The 16,302-nt window shown below is 49.8% G+C and overlaps 1 protein-coding gene across 3 annotated transcripts in view; it reads left to right on the top strand.

Moving 5' to 3' along the window:
• Positions 1–16,302, top strand: part of dph6 (diphthamine biosynthesis 6) — a 47,905-nt gene that overhangs the window by 21,580 nt on the left and 10,023 nt on the right. The window contains exons 7-13 of one of the 3 annotated variants that reach the window (XM_035532779.1): positions 63–157; positions 365–470; positions 3,594–3,759; positions 4,542–4,667; positions 5,675–5,804; positions 5,879–6,053; positions 12,619–12,819. In XM_035532779.1, coding sequence (XP_035388672.1) covers positions 63–157; positions 365–470; positions 3,594–3,759; positions 4,542–4,667; positions 5,675–5,804; positions 5,879–6,053; positions 12,619–12,624 — 804 coding nt within the window. In that variant the 3' untranslated portion in view covers positions 12,625–12,819. Of the gene's footprint in view, positions 1–62; positions 158–364; positions 471–3,593; positions 3,760–4,541; positions 4,668–5,674; positions 5,805–5,878; positions 6,054–12,618; positions 12,820–16,302 lie in introns of those variants that run through there. The other 2 variants (XM_035532778.1, XM_035532777.1) reach the window with 2 other exon arrangements.

Raw genomic sequence — 16,302 nt, 5'->3', positions numbered from 1 at the left:
AGTACATTGTGTGACAAATTTGTTGTGGTGCTGTGTTTTGATGTGCGCTAACTTTCCGGCAGCTTTCCGAGAAGTACGGCGTGCACGTCTGTGGAGAGGGCGGCGAGTACGAGACCTTCACCACCGACTGCCCGCTCTTCAACAGGAGGATAGTCATGTGAGTGGCATGAGCGCAGCGCCTTGGGTTGCGCGGGCGGAGAAATGGCAGCATGCTTCTTGCTTGTCTGTGTGTTTGTGCTCAACGCTAGTGGGCTCAGCCTTGGGTTCACGTTACCAGTCCGCCCCTTAGAGCGTCGTCCCGGGGCCACGTACGTTTGGGTCGCGTTAGGAGATGGCCCTGGCGCTGATGTCGGTGTCGTTGCAGTGACGCCATGGAGACGGTCGTCCACTCGGCGGACGCCTTCGCGCCTGTCGGATACCTGCGCTTCACAAAGATGCACACAGAGGACAAGGGGAGTGGGCTCACTGCCGTAAGCGTAGATCTGTGTCGTCCCATGTTTCATTCCACCTTTTAGCTTTGCCAATATAGCAGCTTAGATAATTGCAGCTATTGATTCAACTGTGTAAGTTCCCTTCAGTGAGCATTTAAAGCTGATGATTTTTCCAGATTGGCATTCAGCTGGATGAGTCAAATCTTGGTGAAGCACACATTTTTATTGGATAGGAGGTGAAAAGTATATTCTTAGCAAGCCTGTTTCTTAACAAGCTTTCTCAAAGCCTGTCATTTAGTAAAATCCAAAAAAATAGAGACCCTTATTTCAGAAGATATGTCCTGTTATACCTTCTAATAGTAATTGTGTTTGTAGACTATGATTCTTTTTTAAACAACTAGCAAATCTTAAAAACCTTGAACTGTCACCTTTGTCCATGCGTGAGCACTTCATAAAAAAAGGCATTCATGAGATCTTGCTCCAATGTCACTCTCTCAATCTCTTTCTTTGTCTAGCCTTCTTTCTCTTTGTGTCTATCACGCTGTTTCTGTGTCTCTATCACTTTCTGTCTCTCACACACACCCTGTCTCTCTCTCACACACACCCTGTCTCTCTCTCTCACACACACCCTGTCTCTCTCTCTCTCTCACACCCTGTCTCTCTCTCTCTCTCACACACCCTGTCTCTGTCTCTCACACACACCCTGTCTCTGTCTCTCACACACACCCTGTCTCTCTCTCTCTCTCACACACCCTGTCTCTGTCTCTCACACACACCCTGTCTCTGTCTCTCACACACACCCTGTCTCTCTCACACCCTGTCTCTCTCTCTCTCTCACACACCCTGTCTCTCACACACACCCTGTCTCTGTCTCTCACACACACCCTGTCTCTCTCTCTCACACACACCCTGTCTCTCTCTCTCTCTCACACCCTGTCTCTCTCTCTCTCTCACACACCCTGTCTCTCACACACACCCTGTCTCTGTCTCTCACACACACCCTGTCTCTCTCTCTCACACACACCCTGTCTCTCTCTCTCTCTCTCTCTCTCTCTCACACCCTGTCTCTCTCTCACACACACCCTGTCTCTCTCTCTCACACACCCTGTCTCTCTCTCTCTCTCACACACACCCTGTCTCTCTCTCTCTCACACACCCTGTCTCTCTCTCTCACACACACCCTGTCTCTCTCTCTCTCTCTCACACACACCCTGTCTCTCTCTCTCTCACACACACCCTGTCTCTCTCTCTCTCTCTCTCACACACACCCTGTCTCTCTCTCTCTCACACACCCTGTCTCTCTCTCTCACACACACCCTGTCTCTCTCTCACACACACCCTGTCTCTCTCTCTCTCACACCGTCTCTCTCTCTCTCACACACACCCTGTCTCTCTCTCTCTCTCACACCCTGTCTCTCTCTCTCTCTCACACACCCTGTCTCTCTCTCTCACACACCCTGTCTCTCTCTCTCACACACCCTGTCTGTCTCTCTCACACACACCCTGTCTCTCTCTCTCACACACACCCTGTCTCTCTCTCGCTCTCTCTCTCACACACCCTGTCTCTCACACACACCCTGTCTCTCTCTCTCTCACACACCCTGTCTCTCTCTCTCTCACACACCCTGTCTCTCTCTCTCACACACACCCTGTCTCTCTCTCTCTCACACACACCCTGTCTCTCTCTCTCACACACACCCTGTCTCTCTCTCTCTCTCACACACCCTGTCTCTCTCTCTCTCTCGTGCTTTTTATTCTTTCTTTCTTCTCCTTCACTGTGTGTGTTCCTCACTGCCTACTTTGACAACTCCAATATTCGCTCCTGCCCAAAACTTGCCGTAGCTTAACAAACATGTCTGCTCAAATTAAGGCTCTTCTCACTCAGGTAAACCCAGGTAATCACAATCATCTGCTGGACCTCATCCAGCTTTCTGCCACGAGGAGTGAAGTATACCAGACGCACCAAATAAGCCTGGCCTCAAAGTCTATCACAACACCAGGGCAGACCGGGCATGTTTGGAGCCGGCCGACGCTCTGCTGACGGCTCTGTGTCAGATGGGTTTCGATATCTGTTGGAGGCAGATCAACGTTGGGCCGTCTGGAGCTCTACAAACAGCAGCACAAAACGGCACCATCTGGGGCTGGAGTGCCGCTCTCTGAGAGTTCCTGAGTGACACATGTTTGAGCCTGTAACGAGTGCCTCAGACATGCGTGGCTCTGTCGCCGCAGAGGGAGGCGCAGACTAGGCCCTTGGGCTGCTGCGCAGTGTACAGGGACTCGCTGTGACACTTCTTTCCTTCTGTCTTTTAATACAGTGTGTGTGTGTGTGTGTGTGTGTGAGAAGTTTGTTTGGTAAAAAGCCTGTGCCTATGAGCACATCAGTGTGCTCCCGCCCCGGCCCTGCAGGTTGTTGTGCAGGGTTAGAAGATTCCAGGTCTGGTCCGGGGGAGAAGCTTCCTCTTCCAGCAGTCTAAAGCACTTTCCATCTGCCTGACAGATCCACACTGACACCAGCTCACAGGAAACACCGGCCTGGTGCTCGGGGGCGGGGGCGAGGGGGGGCGAGGGGAGGGGGGGGGGGCACAGACAGGACGAGGGCCACTGGCAGGGGTGGCGGGGAGGGGCGGGTTTGTCCCGCGTTAATGCTAGTCAGGCTCTTCTCTCTGTAGCTAAGAGCAGCTAGAGTGTAATTAACTTGATTATCATATGGCCAACTGCAGATGACAGCAGGGGATTAAAGAGATCTGAAATATTTATTAATATGTGTGACACTCAGTTGCCTTTTGTCAGGTAATATGTGTGCCTTTGGGAAGGCCAAATGTTTTTCTGCTTTTGTGTGCAATTAAATAGAAGGCAGTGGCGAGGATTAGAGGTAAGCAGACAGAGAGAGTGCAGTGCTCCTGAGAAACTTCAAGCATGTCATGCCCGAGACAGCGCCTTTGAGTGACAGCTGTAATAACCGTGTTTCCTGTGTCAAAAAACCCACGCTCCCCCACATGTAATTCACCAACAAGTTAGCGTCTTTTCCATGCTTGCACACCTTCATGCAGCGCGCGTGCGGGGTTACTGGAACAGCAGCGACGCCGGCTCTGCTGCTGGTTGTGCTGGAGTGCTTCCTTGGCCCCTACTCTCTGATTGATTCTCGCCCGGGTTCGGCTCCAGGGCTCCGCACACACCCTCCTGCCCCGTGGTGGCTGCCCGTGCCTGAGAAACGCAGACGAGCTGACTGCTGAGGTGCCATGCGCCGATCGAACCTGCGACCACCACTTGCGACCAGAACTTGCGTCAGTGGGCGACCTTATCTGTGAGCGGGTCCTCCCTGAGACAGGTGCGTGTGGTGGGAGTGTATGGATCATGCAGCGAGGGTAGATCAGTGGGGTTCTTTTTTCACAGGCTTCATATGCCTGTTGTCCTCATGGCTTAATTACTTTTGCACAATATGAGTAAAACCTCCTAAGGTGTTTTTAAAGGTGTCCCAACTCCTCACAAATGCATAACTTTTAGCATAGTATTTTCTAGTGCTTAAACTGGACCTGCTTTCTCAGACTAGAATAATCCCAATTATTTACCTGTAGTGATTGTAACTGAAAGCTGCCGTTGGAGCTTTTGGGCTGTCAGTTCATTCTTGGAGCAATTCCCTCCCGTCTGTGTAGAATGACAGGGACATGTATTCTGACATCCATCATCAAGGAAAAAGTTTTCAGCTCCTTTCTCCATTGAAGACCTACTCTATTGATTTATATAGATGAGCAGGATGACACTGATGGTTTTGCATTTAATCCTGATTGGTCTTGTCACGTCGGTGTCTCTCACGATTGATCTTACAGTAATCTGTCCATGAAGCCGGCCCAGGCCCCAGGGCCGTGCTGGTTTAAATCTTTATGGCCAGAGCATGGCCTGTGTCAGCAGGCTTGTTTCATGTCTGTTTGGAATTATCGTCCTCCTTACAGCGTTCCAATTACACACATGAAAACATTCGTGGTGTTGTGTGTGTCATTGTTTCTCTTTACTGCCTTGGATCACCAATGCGATATAGTCGATACAGGCACACACACACACACACCCATTGTAGCCTTGCTAGCTGTCTGATGCTGGTGTTTTTCATTACAGAGTGCCAGCCCAGGAGCTCGGGCAGAAGCCGTGGAGGCTATGAGTGGATCACGGGCATCGGTGGTGATTCCTCGGAGTGCGCCGATGTTCAGGGCCAAACCCAGCAGGCCCTCGCGCTGCTGCAGGGTGAGACGGCCAGACCCAGACGCGCGAGGGCTGGGGCCGGACCACAGCCCCGCCATTCCAGCTAGAGCAGCAGGAGAGGCTCTGGGATTCATCTCACGAGCAGGTGGTGGAGGCGGAGACAAATAGATCTGCCACTGGACACTGGGAACTGTGGTGGAGTTTTAGCTTTTAAAACTCAGCTCCACTAGCAGCCCCGGCGCAACACAAGCAGCAAACAGCCCTTTGTTTCATAGACGCTTTCATCCCCCCCCCCCCCTGCACTTTACATTTGCACACACCCTTTAAGCAGAGAGAGAGAGTGTGTGTGCGCGTGTGTGTGTGTGCATGCGTGTGTGTGTGTGCGTGTGTGTGTGTGCGTGTGTGTGTGTGTGTGTCAGGGGCTCTGTTCATCACCTGCCTGCCTACTGCAAGCTCACCAAACAAGGACAGGCACTCCAGATTAGACTTTAGAATACACACGCGTCTGTAAACATACACACACACACAGCCACACGTATGCTGTGCATTGGGCTATTGCCTGCATACTTTTAAAGTGCAGCCTTTCACACAAGGAAGAAAAAAGTTGGGGGAAAATGGGCGTTTTTTCCTTAGAAAGAGCAGCGGAAGATGAAAAGCATATTTAATGTTTATCGCCTCATATTGCCAAACAGGCTTCACCGAAGTGAGACAATATTAAACAAGTTAATATTTAATGCACTACTTCTTTGTATGAGCGAACCCTGTGAAGTACACTGGAATGCCAGTGTCTGCAAAGGGAAAACAAACTGGATGATGTATGAAATGATTATGGGGCTCTAGGCCTTGCCTCCAGATCTGCTCTCAGCCTTCCTCGCTGTATCACTGTGAAAGGCACAAATTAATATTTTAGAGCCCAGTATTTTTTTTCCCTCACATTTTATTTTTGTACGGAGCCAGTTTGATCCCATCCGTGCCAGAATGGTGAGTTGTTCTGAATCTGAAGCTAATCGTTGCTGTGTTCACGAGCACGTGCGCTTCTGTTTTGGCAGGTGAACTGCAGAAGAGCGGATGGCAGCTAAAGCACGTTGTGCTGGTTCACCTCTACGTGAAGGACATGGAGGACTTTAGCGAGGTCAACTCCGTGTACGGATCGTTATTCAGACACCGCCCGCCGGCCAGGTAAAGAGCACCGCCGCTGTTCGCCGATGGCACTTCTGCCGGCTCCTCCAGAACTAACGCGCGCCTCCCTCCAGGGTGTGCATCCAGGCACGGCTGCCTGCGGGTCAGCTCCTGCGGATGGACGTTCTGCTCCACGACTGGGCGCTGCCTCCTGAAGAGGGCTGTTTCCAGCAGAGGGACACCCTGCATGTGCGGAGCCTCTCTCACTGGGCCCCGGCCAGCATCGGGCCCTACAGCCAGGCTGTGCGGGTAAGGCCTATCTAACTGCACATGCTCGCCCTCTGTGTGGCACACTCACAGTGGGGGCATCGCCCCGACAACACGTACACCCTCACACTCTGCACAGTGGCTGGCTGTAGATACCATGTGAGTGTAATGATCTGCTCATTAGCAAAGAGTGAAAGGAACATGCATGCATGTGGTGCATGCGGTGGTCACATGACTCTGGGGAGGAGCTGATGGCCATTCCTCTTGATGCACTCTCGCGTGCAGAGAGTGTACTTGGTTTTCAGCGGATGTTGGTTGCCAAGAGCGCGCACCCGGACGTGCCGAAACAAGCTGGGAGGCGCCCGGAACCGCGTATATCCGACTTCCTGCACATGTGCTTGCCATGAGGCGTGCCGGGTTTTCCTGTGACCTCGCCCCTCGCTGCAAAACCAAATAGTCGTCGCAACTCCAAAGCCAGACTCAGGAACTATAAGTGTGGTTCCACGCCTGGCTGGCACTACTGTTTACCCAGCCAGGGAAGGGGATTATACTTGTCAAGTTACTGTCAACAACGCAAGAGTCCATCTCATGCCGGCAGTCTCCAGCTCTGGTCCGCGTTGGCCCTGTGAGTGAGAACATGTGTGCTGTGCTTTCTGCCCCTGAACCAGATCCAGCTTCTCCCGCGCGCCGCGGCCGTGTTCGGGCCGTGCTGCCCAGCGCAGTGCTGGAATGCACGGCTTAGGCCTGTGTTAATTCCCTGAGAAATGCACTGTGAACTGTTATTGTTCCTGTAAATCCTCATTGTGCGTCATCTTGGCCCAAACTCAAAACGGGCATTTGAACTACAGTCAGTGCGGTTCAGTAATGGCACATTTATTTTTATTTATTTTGCTGCTCTTCATCCAAAAACAGCTATGAAGGAACAAAGCATTATAGTGTAAAATGCATTTCACTGGCTCTGTTCTGCATTAATTTCCTTTAAAACTGCGACCAGCTAGCGTCATTTCAGAAATTCAACAGCTCAGTCATGGATAAAAATGCCGTGCTCCGCACACCCTGCTGCGCATAACGTCCACTGTCTCCGCGTTGCATTTGCAAAATTGGAAAAAAGTATATTAACAGTGTCCTAATGCAGTAGACAGCTTTCACATATTGATCCAATTAGCCCCCCGCTGTGCGCATGCAGATGCGCTTCCCCCCGCCCCCGTGCGCCGCTTGTAATGAGAACGAGTGTTTCCGTGCGGCTGGGCGCGGGCGTGGCTCCCGCGCCCAGCCGCCACGGCGCCGAGCCGCTCAGGGAATTGCACTCTCCGCCCTCCTCCCCGTTCGCAGGAATAATTAGTGATTAATTGTTAAATCCCATTTAAAGGAGAGGAGAATAGCTTAGCCTAGCTTGAGTGCTTTTTTTCCTCCCCGTCATCTTAATTATTTCCCTGGAACTGTCATATTTTTTCCCCCCATTGTTCCAGCATTTTAACATCTTCTGTGTGCTAAAAGAGAAATTGCTTTGTATTTAATTGCGTAATTTAATGGATATATGAAAAAAGAGTGGTCATTAACCGAGTGTAATACAAGTACAGGCTTCCTCTCTGTTGGGATGCCCTCGGTTGTAGCCTTGTGTTGAATGCCAGGCCCCCTGCAGACGGCCTCGCTGAGACGTGGGTGGTCACCTCCAGGCAGAGAGAGAGGAGTTCGATACGCTGGGCAGTAGGAGCTTGAGGTGCCGCTCGCTACCCCATAATTCTGTTTGCCAGGAATCTGATGATGATGTTTGGCTATTTGTCAGATTCCTATCAGCTGTGATTTTCACAATTCGTTAACCTTTATACTGTGCTTTTTGTGTCGCTGTAGGCACTCAGTATGTTTCATTTTGGTGACTGGAAGGCAGAAAAATGAGAACAGTTTCATTTGCTGTTTGTTTGTTTATGCCTTTTTTCCGTCAGTTACACTGTTGATTAGGTCCTAGTTTTAGGTCGTGTTTAGCATAATAACCCTGATGTTGTTAATGAGAAATCTTGGGGTGCTTGACAGATTTTGTTGTGGTCATTGCCTTGAGATATGAGTCAGAGGTCGGTTCCTCCAACTAATTTGTTTTTATTTTATTATTTATGTGTCATAAGTCTTAGATCACAGATGAATTTGTCAGACTCCAAAGCCTTACACGTAAAGATGATATTATTGTAGTAAAAGGACTTAGTTCGCCCTGTATTTCCCGAAGCGTCCGATGAGTGAACACATCTACACTAATACTGTTGATCTTTCAGTAGTGCAGCACTTATATGGAGGGGAGCAGCATTTTTCTGTTAAAAAAAAAAAAAATCAATTTTCCCTCATAACAGACGATTAAGCTTGCGTGTTGGCAGATGGTTAGAGTTGACCCTTCATTAACCAAAGTATTAGTTAACAGCATGAGTCTCAAATTGCCCATCGCAGCACACCTTCAAAATGTAATGGCTCTTGTTCTCCTGAATCCCACCAGTAGAGCAGCTAGGAACCCGGTTTCTCCATCAGCTTAAAACCAAAGCGGAGCAGCGCGGCGCTGGAGGCTGTGCTGCTCGAACCAAGCGAGATCGTGGTGAATGGCCTGCCCTGGGATGGGACCCTTGGAATTCTCTGTGCTAATCCAATTTACAGGCTAGAAGGAGATGTAGCGCTTCGAGTCCCAGTTTGGGGAATACACACGCTCTCCCGCTCCGCTGGGACTGACAGCTTATTCTACAGAAGCCTCATGTGGACCTACAATTGGATTTGCATTGAATTTTGGAAATTGTCAAAGTGGACCACTGCACAGCTGGGAAAAGAGGACCTGACGCCCACAATTAGTGTCAGAGGGGTGGAGCCGGAGGAGGCTGCCTCCGCGCTGGTGTAATTGTAATAATCTTCTTATGAGGGTTAAACATGTTAAAACAGTGAGCTAGGCTGCCTGACCTTCTTGTTAGTAGGTTCGGGGGTCAAGTTCGCTGAGCGCGTGATAGGCCAATGCTGACAGACAGTGCATGGTGAAGGAAGAGCAACCGTAATAAAGGTCCTGTAATAAAGGTGGGATTTATTCTCCCTCGTTTCAGTGTTGGAGAAGGTCAGCGTGAGTGCCCAGGGTTTCGCAATTTCCTTTTGCTAATAGCAGTTTTCCACACACACACACACACAAAAACAAATTCCCGAGAGAAAGCGTGCAGAGGTTGTAGCCATGTTTCCTCCTTGATTACACGAGCGGCGTGAAAAACACGTAATTTCCCCCCTCGTAGCCTGTAGATCTGCGTTCGCAACACGGCGTGGAAAGCGTTGCTGGAACCGGGAGGTGGTGCGGGTGGGCTTCCTACCGTGGAAGGATGCGGGAAGGACGTGTGGCGTGTGCGGATTAATGAAGACGTTTAGCTTCAATACAACAGAATGAACTCCATAAAAGCGAGCGGTGTCAGGGGAGGCGCTCATCAGGCGTCCGACCAGCCCCCTTCGCCGCTGTCTATTAAAACAGCACTTTTATCTCACCTCACCCATGCTGTACTTTATGGATTTTTTCATAAACACGGCCTATCCTTCATAAATGTCTCAATTTTCTAGCCTATTAACATTACTTCAAAAGTAGTTGATAAAAGAGCTAGGCACGCGTGAAATAATGCACCAATAATCTGAACCGCTGGAGGCTAGAACAGTGGGACGGCTCTTCAGCGATGGAGCCCAAACAATGCGAGGATGCTATCAGCTCCAATAAAACAGCAAAGTGTCGCCCATGACAACGAAGGGGGTTGGGGGGGGGGGGGGTGGAAGGTGGATGTTAGACTGCAATTGGCTTCAAGAAAAATGAGCGTTTGGTTTTTACGGCCTCACCGGGGGATCTGTGGAAGCTGCCGCGCGTAGGCTGGACGCCTCTGCTGCACGGATTAGCCGCGACTGCGCGAGGAGCCGGACCGCCCTCCTCCGGCGGCGCGTGGCGTGGAGGGAGACGTCCGTGCTGGGCCAGTCCAGGAAATGGCCCGTACGTGCAGCCTACGGCGGCTCTGGTTTGACAAGCACTCGGCGTCCAGGGCCTGTCCTGTAACGAGGACCGCCGCGTCCCTCCGTGTGTGCGCGCGCATTTGTCAGTGTGACGGCACAGGCGATTGCCGCGCGGGCGTGAGAGACCCTCTGTGACCCGCCGAAGGTCGGTTCTGTGGCGGGAAGCAGACTGCACGCCGAGAGGGGGTAATTACCCCCTCCCCATCTCCCCAGTGTGACCTGCCATGCGCTGGTGGAGCTCAGGTTGCTATGGAGGCAGTCCTTTAGCGGAATCATAGCCCACGTTAGGCACGCTATCCACCACCGCGCGACATCATTAGGGCTGGTATTAGCTCGTCCTGGGCGAGGACGCAGGAAGGAGCTCTGTCAGAGCGCATCGCCTCCTCGGGCTCCTGCGCCGCCCGTACTCCCCTCGCTACACACTCCTTCATTAACGGCACTGCCTTGACATCTGATCCTAATTGCCTCGGAATGGCTTTGCGTGTATTATTGGTGCCTGACTGCCTCGGTTCGCGTCAACAAGCCACGGGCAGGAGGACAGGGCTGGCCCTGCTTCTGCCGCTCTGTACACACACGCGTGGGTGTGCGTGTGTGTCAGGACAGCGGGCATCAGCCACGTATCTGTTAAACCTCACAGAAGGAACTCTGTCTCACCTCCGTTGAGAATAATAACCCCCACCATCATCCCAGACAGCATGCTCCACTCAGTCCTCTGCCTCTCCAGCCGGCGTTTTCATCAGGACGGAAGTGCCCGGTTTGGGGGCTGTGAACACATTAGGTGACGTCGGGTTTGGAAAAGAGCGGATTGATCTGTGCGTTTAACATGGCTTGGCAGTAATGGAGGATTTAATGTGGATGAGTGTGTTTACGGTCGCTCTGTGCTGACACGTGTCGGAGAGCCGTCAGACGGCAGCGGTGCGCAGCTAAAGGGAGCGAGTGCCGCCCGCTTGGTGTGTCTGCAAAACAGGTTTCACCCATCACGCGCTCACGAAAACGCTCGCATTCAGGGTTTGGGCAGACAAGTGCATTTTGTGCAGTGCAGTTTCGAAGTAATTCATTTATCTACAGAAATGCCGTATTTGAGTGAGATGAGTGTGTTTTAGCGCTGGAATATTTAAGTAAATATCAAATACATACATAAAAAGAAAAGCAGCGAGCACTGTCCGGTTTGATCAGCGTCTGAAAGAGGAGTTCTGTGTCCATCCTATTACTATGGTAACGAAAGCTTCTATTCCTGCATGCCACTGTTTGTATGCTCTCGGTGATGAGAGGCCAGAACTGACAGGACAGGCGGCGAGCGGGGGAGGGTGTGTGTGTGTGCGGGGGTGTGTGTGTGTGTGCGCACGTGCACGTGTGTACGTGTGTAGCAGGGGCATCGCACACACAAGCAGAGAAAGACTCACCCCTCACAGAGAGAGAGAGTTTGAAAAAAAGGGATCAGGCAGCAGAGAGGGAGGGATGGTAGACAAATGGTGTTAGACTTGAAAGGTTATTCCAATGAATGGTCGAAAACTGGGTGGATTGGCCTCCGTAGTGTATTCAGGATGAAAACTGTGTCTCTAGAAGCTGCTGGTGGACTGCTGTTTTTGTTTTAGTGAGGTTTTTTTTTTTTAAGCTCATTTCCTCTCCTGGCCGGAACACTGTAATCTCCCGGAGCCTTTCTGTGTGTGGCTGACAGTAAGTGTCCTCGGTGAAACATGGCTATTGGGCCTTCATGCAACAGTGCCCGAGCATCACAGCTTTGTCTTAATTTATTAAAGAGATGTTACTTTTTAATGGCAGTAGCTAAAACTGATGGCTCAATGATATTAACATTTATGTTCCATTTACTTTTGGCCACTTGTGTCGTCATTAATTTCTCATTGAGGGCTTCGTTTGAGTTGTAACTTTTAACCCTGGTCATTCATTTTTCATTAGCCATTGTCATTTTAGCCCATTGTACAGATATAAAAGTGTTGTGGATGAATAATAGACAATGTCCTCTTTTAAGCTGCCTTTTGCCATTGCCAGGGCACCATGTTCAGTTTTACACAGATTTATTAATAATATAAGTGAGTCTGGTGATATGAATATCAGTGTTGACACTGTGGTAACAATAAAGATGAAATGTACTAAACCATATATTTGCAAAATAGTTGGAATACATAGAAACCCCTAATATGAATTTACAATGCAAAGGGTTTTTCTTTTTCGTCAAAAAAGCGTACGACCAAGCCACAGGTTTGCACAATCCTTGAATTTGAAATAGTGTGGTAATCCTCTTTATAATTATCAAACCCAAAAAAGTTGCTGATTTACAAAATATTACAAAAGGAAGTGGGAAGTGCAGGTGATTATAATGATGTTTCCTGTTATGAAATCATAGTAATCAGATAATCACTCAAGTGACCTGATGGCTTTTATTTTAAATAAATACCGATCCAGACAGTAATGCTATATGTAGGCAAGAGCATTTTGTGAAGGTGCAGGAGCTGTGAAACCTACCCAGGCAGTGCCGTGGCTGCTGCTCTCTCGCTTTCATGCAGTCATACTGCCATCTGTTGACGGGTTGCTGAACTGCAGGCTGTTTTAAGGCATGTGTCTCTGTTTCCCTGCCTCTCCCTGCCTTTAGAGATGACTCACGCAGGTTGTCCCCGTGCTGTCCGTCCGGCTAACCTGGAGAGGCTGGGACCTCAGAGCTGTGGGATTTCCATCGCAGCACTGTTCGAGCCCCACCTCCGCCTGCCGTGTCAGACCGAGCGCCCGGTGGAAGCTGGACGGCCATGCCACTCGAAAAGCCCGTGTGCACCAGAGCCTCAGAGCCAGACTGGCTCCACAGAAAACTGGGATTTTGTGGGGTTTTTACACACACACACACACACACACACACACACACACACACACACACACGCATGAGTGCAGTCTGAACAGGGATGGGCATTGCTGGTCCATCGTCGTCTAGTCAGATAACATGCCCCTCAGCTAAAGCACACTAAACCTTCCCCCGTCCCTGGAATTAGGGAGATTAGCGGCAAGGCGCATCACGCGGGGTGATGGAATTTGTCATAATTTGCATTGTCCCAGAAAGATCCTGTTTGATAGAGTGATGCATCGTGGAGCCTGTCATGTCCCACGGGCAGGTCACAGAGGGAATCTTAGCAGAAATGATTTTTGCGATATGCGCATCAGTCACTAAAGCCTCACAACCAATTTGTCAAAAAAGGCTGAGACTGAGGTGTTTTGCCCTAACACAAAGGAGAAACATGCCCCCATTTCCACTCTGATGCACCGTGCTACTTGATTACTTGCTTTTTCTTTAAACATGCTAGATGCTGAAAATGCAGTCATCATAATTCTTTTTTTAGATAAAACGTTTGTGCGCAGTATTGCTGTAGTATTGCTGAGCTAATATTATTTCTCAATTAGGGAAGACATTTAGGATAAGATAAGATGTCGATTGCAGGCCATGAGTGTTTATGGCTCTGTTTTGCATTGTGGCATGTTTTGTCGCCTGAGCTTCCACACCTGCCCTGTTCACGCTCCAAGTAGCCCAGCTAGAGGAGAGTAAATAAAGTAATCAACAGGAAGTTGACAAAAGCCAACATGACAGTGTTAGTCGTCCACTGGGCGTGTGGAGTTTAGACAGGCGGGGGAGCTGGGTATTTACAGCAGCGCAACACCAATGTCACCACCCACGGCCCTGCCTTAGCTGGCTACTGCCTCGTCTCCAAACCTACCTAATATCATCTTCCCACATTTCTTCCCAAATGTATCTGTGTGCCGGGTCCGTAGTTCTCGAGTCCTTAAAGGCTGTGTCGGATGCGGGAAACCATTCAGCGTGCCGGCCAGCCCTTGTGCTGTATATATGTGTGTATATATGTTAGGCTAGAAGCAGAGCTCAGACGGTAAAGCTAAGGGAATAACAAAGGGATTTTTAAAAAGTGTTGACTTGTGTCGAGTAGCGCTTCTGAAGGGAAGGGTTTGCCTCGCGCTGAACGTTTTGTGTTTATCGAAATGAGGATAAGACGTTTCCTCAGGGCCTGGTTTCTGATGAGTCCATCTCTCATCATGTCCCCTCCTCAGACACGAGTGGCTCTGAGCACAGTACTGCTCAAAGAGCCCAAAGACAAGACTGCAGCCACAGGCCCGACGGAGTGGGAACCCTGGGAAACGTGGAGTCAGTGGCAGCATGTGCAGTTCTAAACCATTTAACCTCCTCACGTCTTATTTATTCATATTTATGTTCCTCGCTTATTTATTCATATACCCAAATAATGCACAAATTCCATGAAATTTGCATAAATGGCGTGGTTAACTCAGGGGCATCAATTTAAAGGATACAGGACCTTGGAATTAGAAAAAATGATTCCCGTGTCCTTACTGGATTATGCGCTGTCCTGAAAAGTGACCTAAGGCACATGTACCACCGTAATGCACCGTCTTTAACCTGTTTCAGCCTCAGGATATAATTCTTTATTATTCCTTATCACACTCACCAGAAAAGCAGGGGCGAGCCTCTTTTAACTATAAAACCAAAAGCGTTGAGTGCTTACCCTGTAATATCATATTGTGGTTTAGAGTGGTCAGGCAGTGTACACATAGCTTTTGCCGCTGAATCCCTGGCTTTAATTATGCATGGGTTCAATGGGGGACTAGGGCCATTAGCATATCTTATGGTGCCGTGATGCCTTTTCCCCCTTACTGTGTCCTTGGTCTGAGAGTGCAAGTTGACTGTTCATCAATAGCGGGTCACTTTAGCCTGCATGGTCCGGGCTGCAGTGCCCACCTCCTTGTCTGCCCAGAACAACACCCTCAGCGAAATCTTTAAGGTCACACCCCAACCCCCAGCCCCCACCCGCTGGTTTCCCCAAGTTGGCCGTGCCTCGCGGATTCCCGTGCCGACCGTTAGAATGCTCCGCACATGCGGGAGTGGCGCGAGGCACGCTCGCAGGTGACCGCGCAGGGGCGCAGAGAGAGGGCATTTGCATACGCGCCACTGGCGGCATCCCGGCGGGGGACTCGCCGCCACCTGACCTTTTGACCCTTTGTTGGCCTTAGGAGAAGTGATGGTGTTTAAGCAACAGAGTGAAAGGTCGATAAAGCAGCAGGCTGAAACACGCATTTGATTAACGCTAAGAAAACGGAAGGAGGCGTGGTGGGGAAGGCCGCTGCCGAAGCCGTCCAAGCACATGCGCGCGTGCACAGGATGACGTACAGAGTGTCGTATTTTTACCTGCACATACATACATCAACAGTAAAGTGTACACACTGGAGAAAAAGTGTCAGTGTGGTATTGTCCAGATGTAACTACAGGGTTTATACCTTCGTTCTTTCTGCATCCTGTGGTCTGAAGTTGATCTTTTGAAAACCACTGCTGGTTATAGGGAGTTAAATGAAATATGCAATTGTTTGACCTCTATGAATATTAATAGCCTCCCCATGCCCCATTAAAAATGCATGTTGCATTGTGGCTGCTGATCAGGTTTTGGACGCCAATGCAAATTGGACTGTCTTTCTTGTCAACAGGGAAGATGAATTATGTAGTTGTGTTGTATATTCAGGGACGTGCCATTGACAGTCAATTAACAAGTTTGATTGGTGTGTGAACTCATTCTTTTGAACTGTTAATTTTATGTAAATAGTATTCCCCCTTGTTCTTTCGCTCTCTCACGTGCAGGTTCACCGTGAAAAAGTCGTGCCCCTGCCCCCTCAGCCAGGGCTAACCTGAGCTGGCCACTTAATAATTGATCATTACGCACCTGCTTGCTAAAGCTATGGGGGCTTTTTTTTACATTTATTTATTTTTTTTATATATATATATACATCAACTTGGGAGCCTCTCTGTGGCCTCTTTTGATATTCAAATCAACAAATAACTGCCCCCTTTTTAAAACGTGAAACCGCGAGTTGTTGTCACAAAGCCAGCTTGCCGAGAGATCCTTGCTCCACGTCCATTCCGATCCAGGATTCTGGGTCAGAGATCTGATTCCACTTGATGGCTCATAAATGGGATGCCAATGACGATTTGCCGTGGACGTCGTTGTGACATGCAGAGGTTGTGCCGGTGAAGATGCATCGTTCCTGCGCTTTGCCAAATAATGCTCGCAGGTAAATTATCCGATGATTGATCCGGCCTGTGGAGAGGGGAGCAACCTCCCTCCCCCCCCCCGTCTCCGCCACAGCCCTGGTAATTTGGAACAGCAGAGGCAGATGCTGAAGATTCATCAAAGTTGACAAGTGAACCCAGGAGCTAGGAATCATGGGAAACCCATATGACTATGGAAATTGATGTGACTGTTTCCCCCCTCCAGCAGAG

The sequence above is a fragment of the Electrophorus electricus genome, chromosome 13 (genome assembly GCF_013358815.1).
Source record: "Electrophorus electricus isolate fEleEle1 chromosome 13, fEleEle1.pri, whole genome shotgun sequence".
Taxonomy (NCBI): Eukaryota; Metazoa; Chordata; class Actinopteri; order Gymnotiformes; family Gymnotidae; genus Electrophorus; species Electrophorus electricus.
The sequence above is the reverse complement of the archived record's forward strand: the minus strand, read 5'-3'. Positions and strand labels throughout refer to the sequence as shown.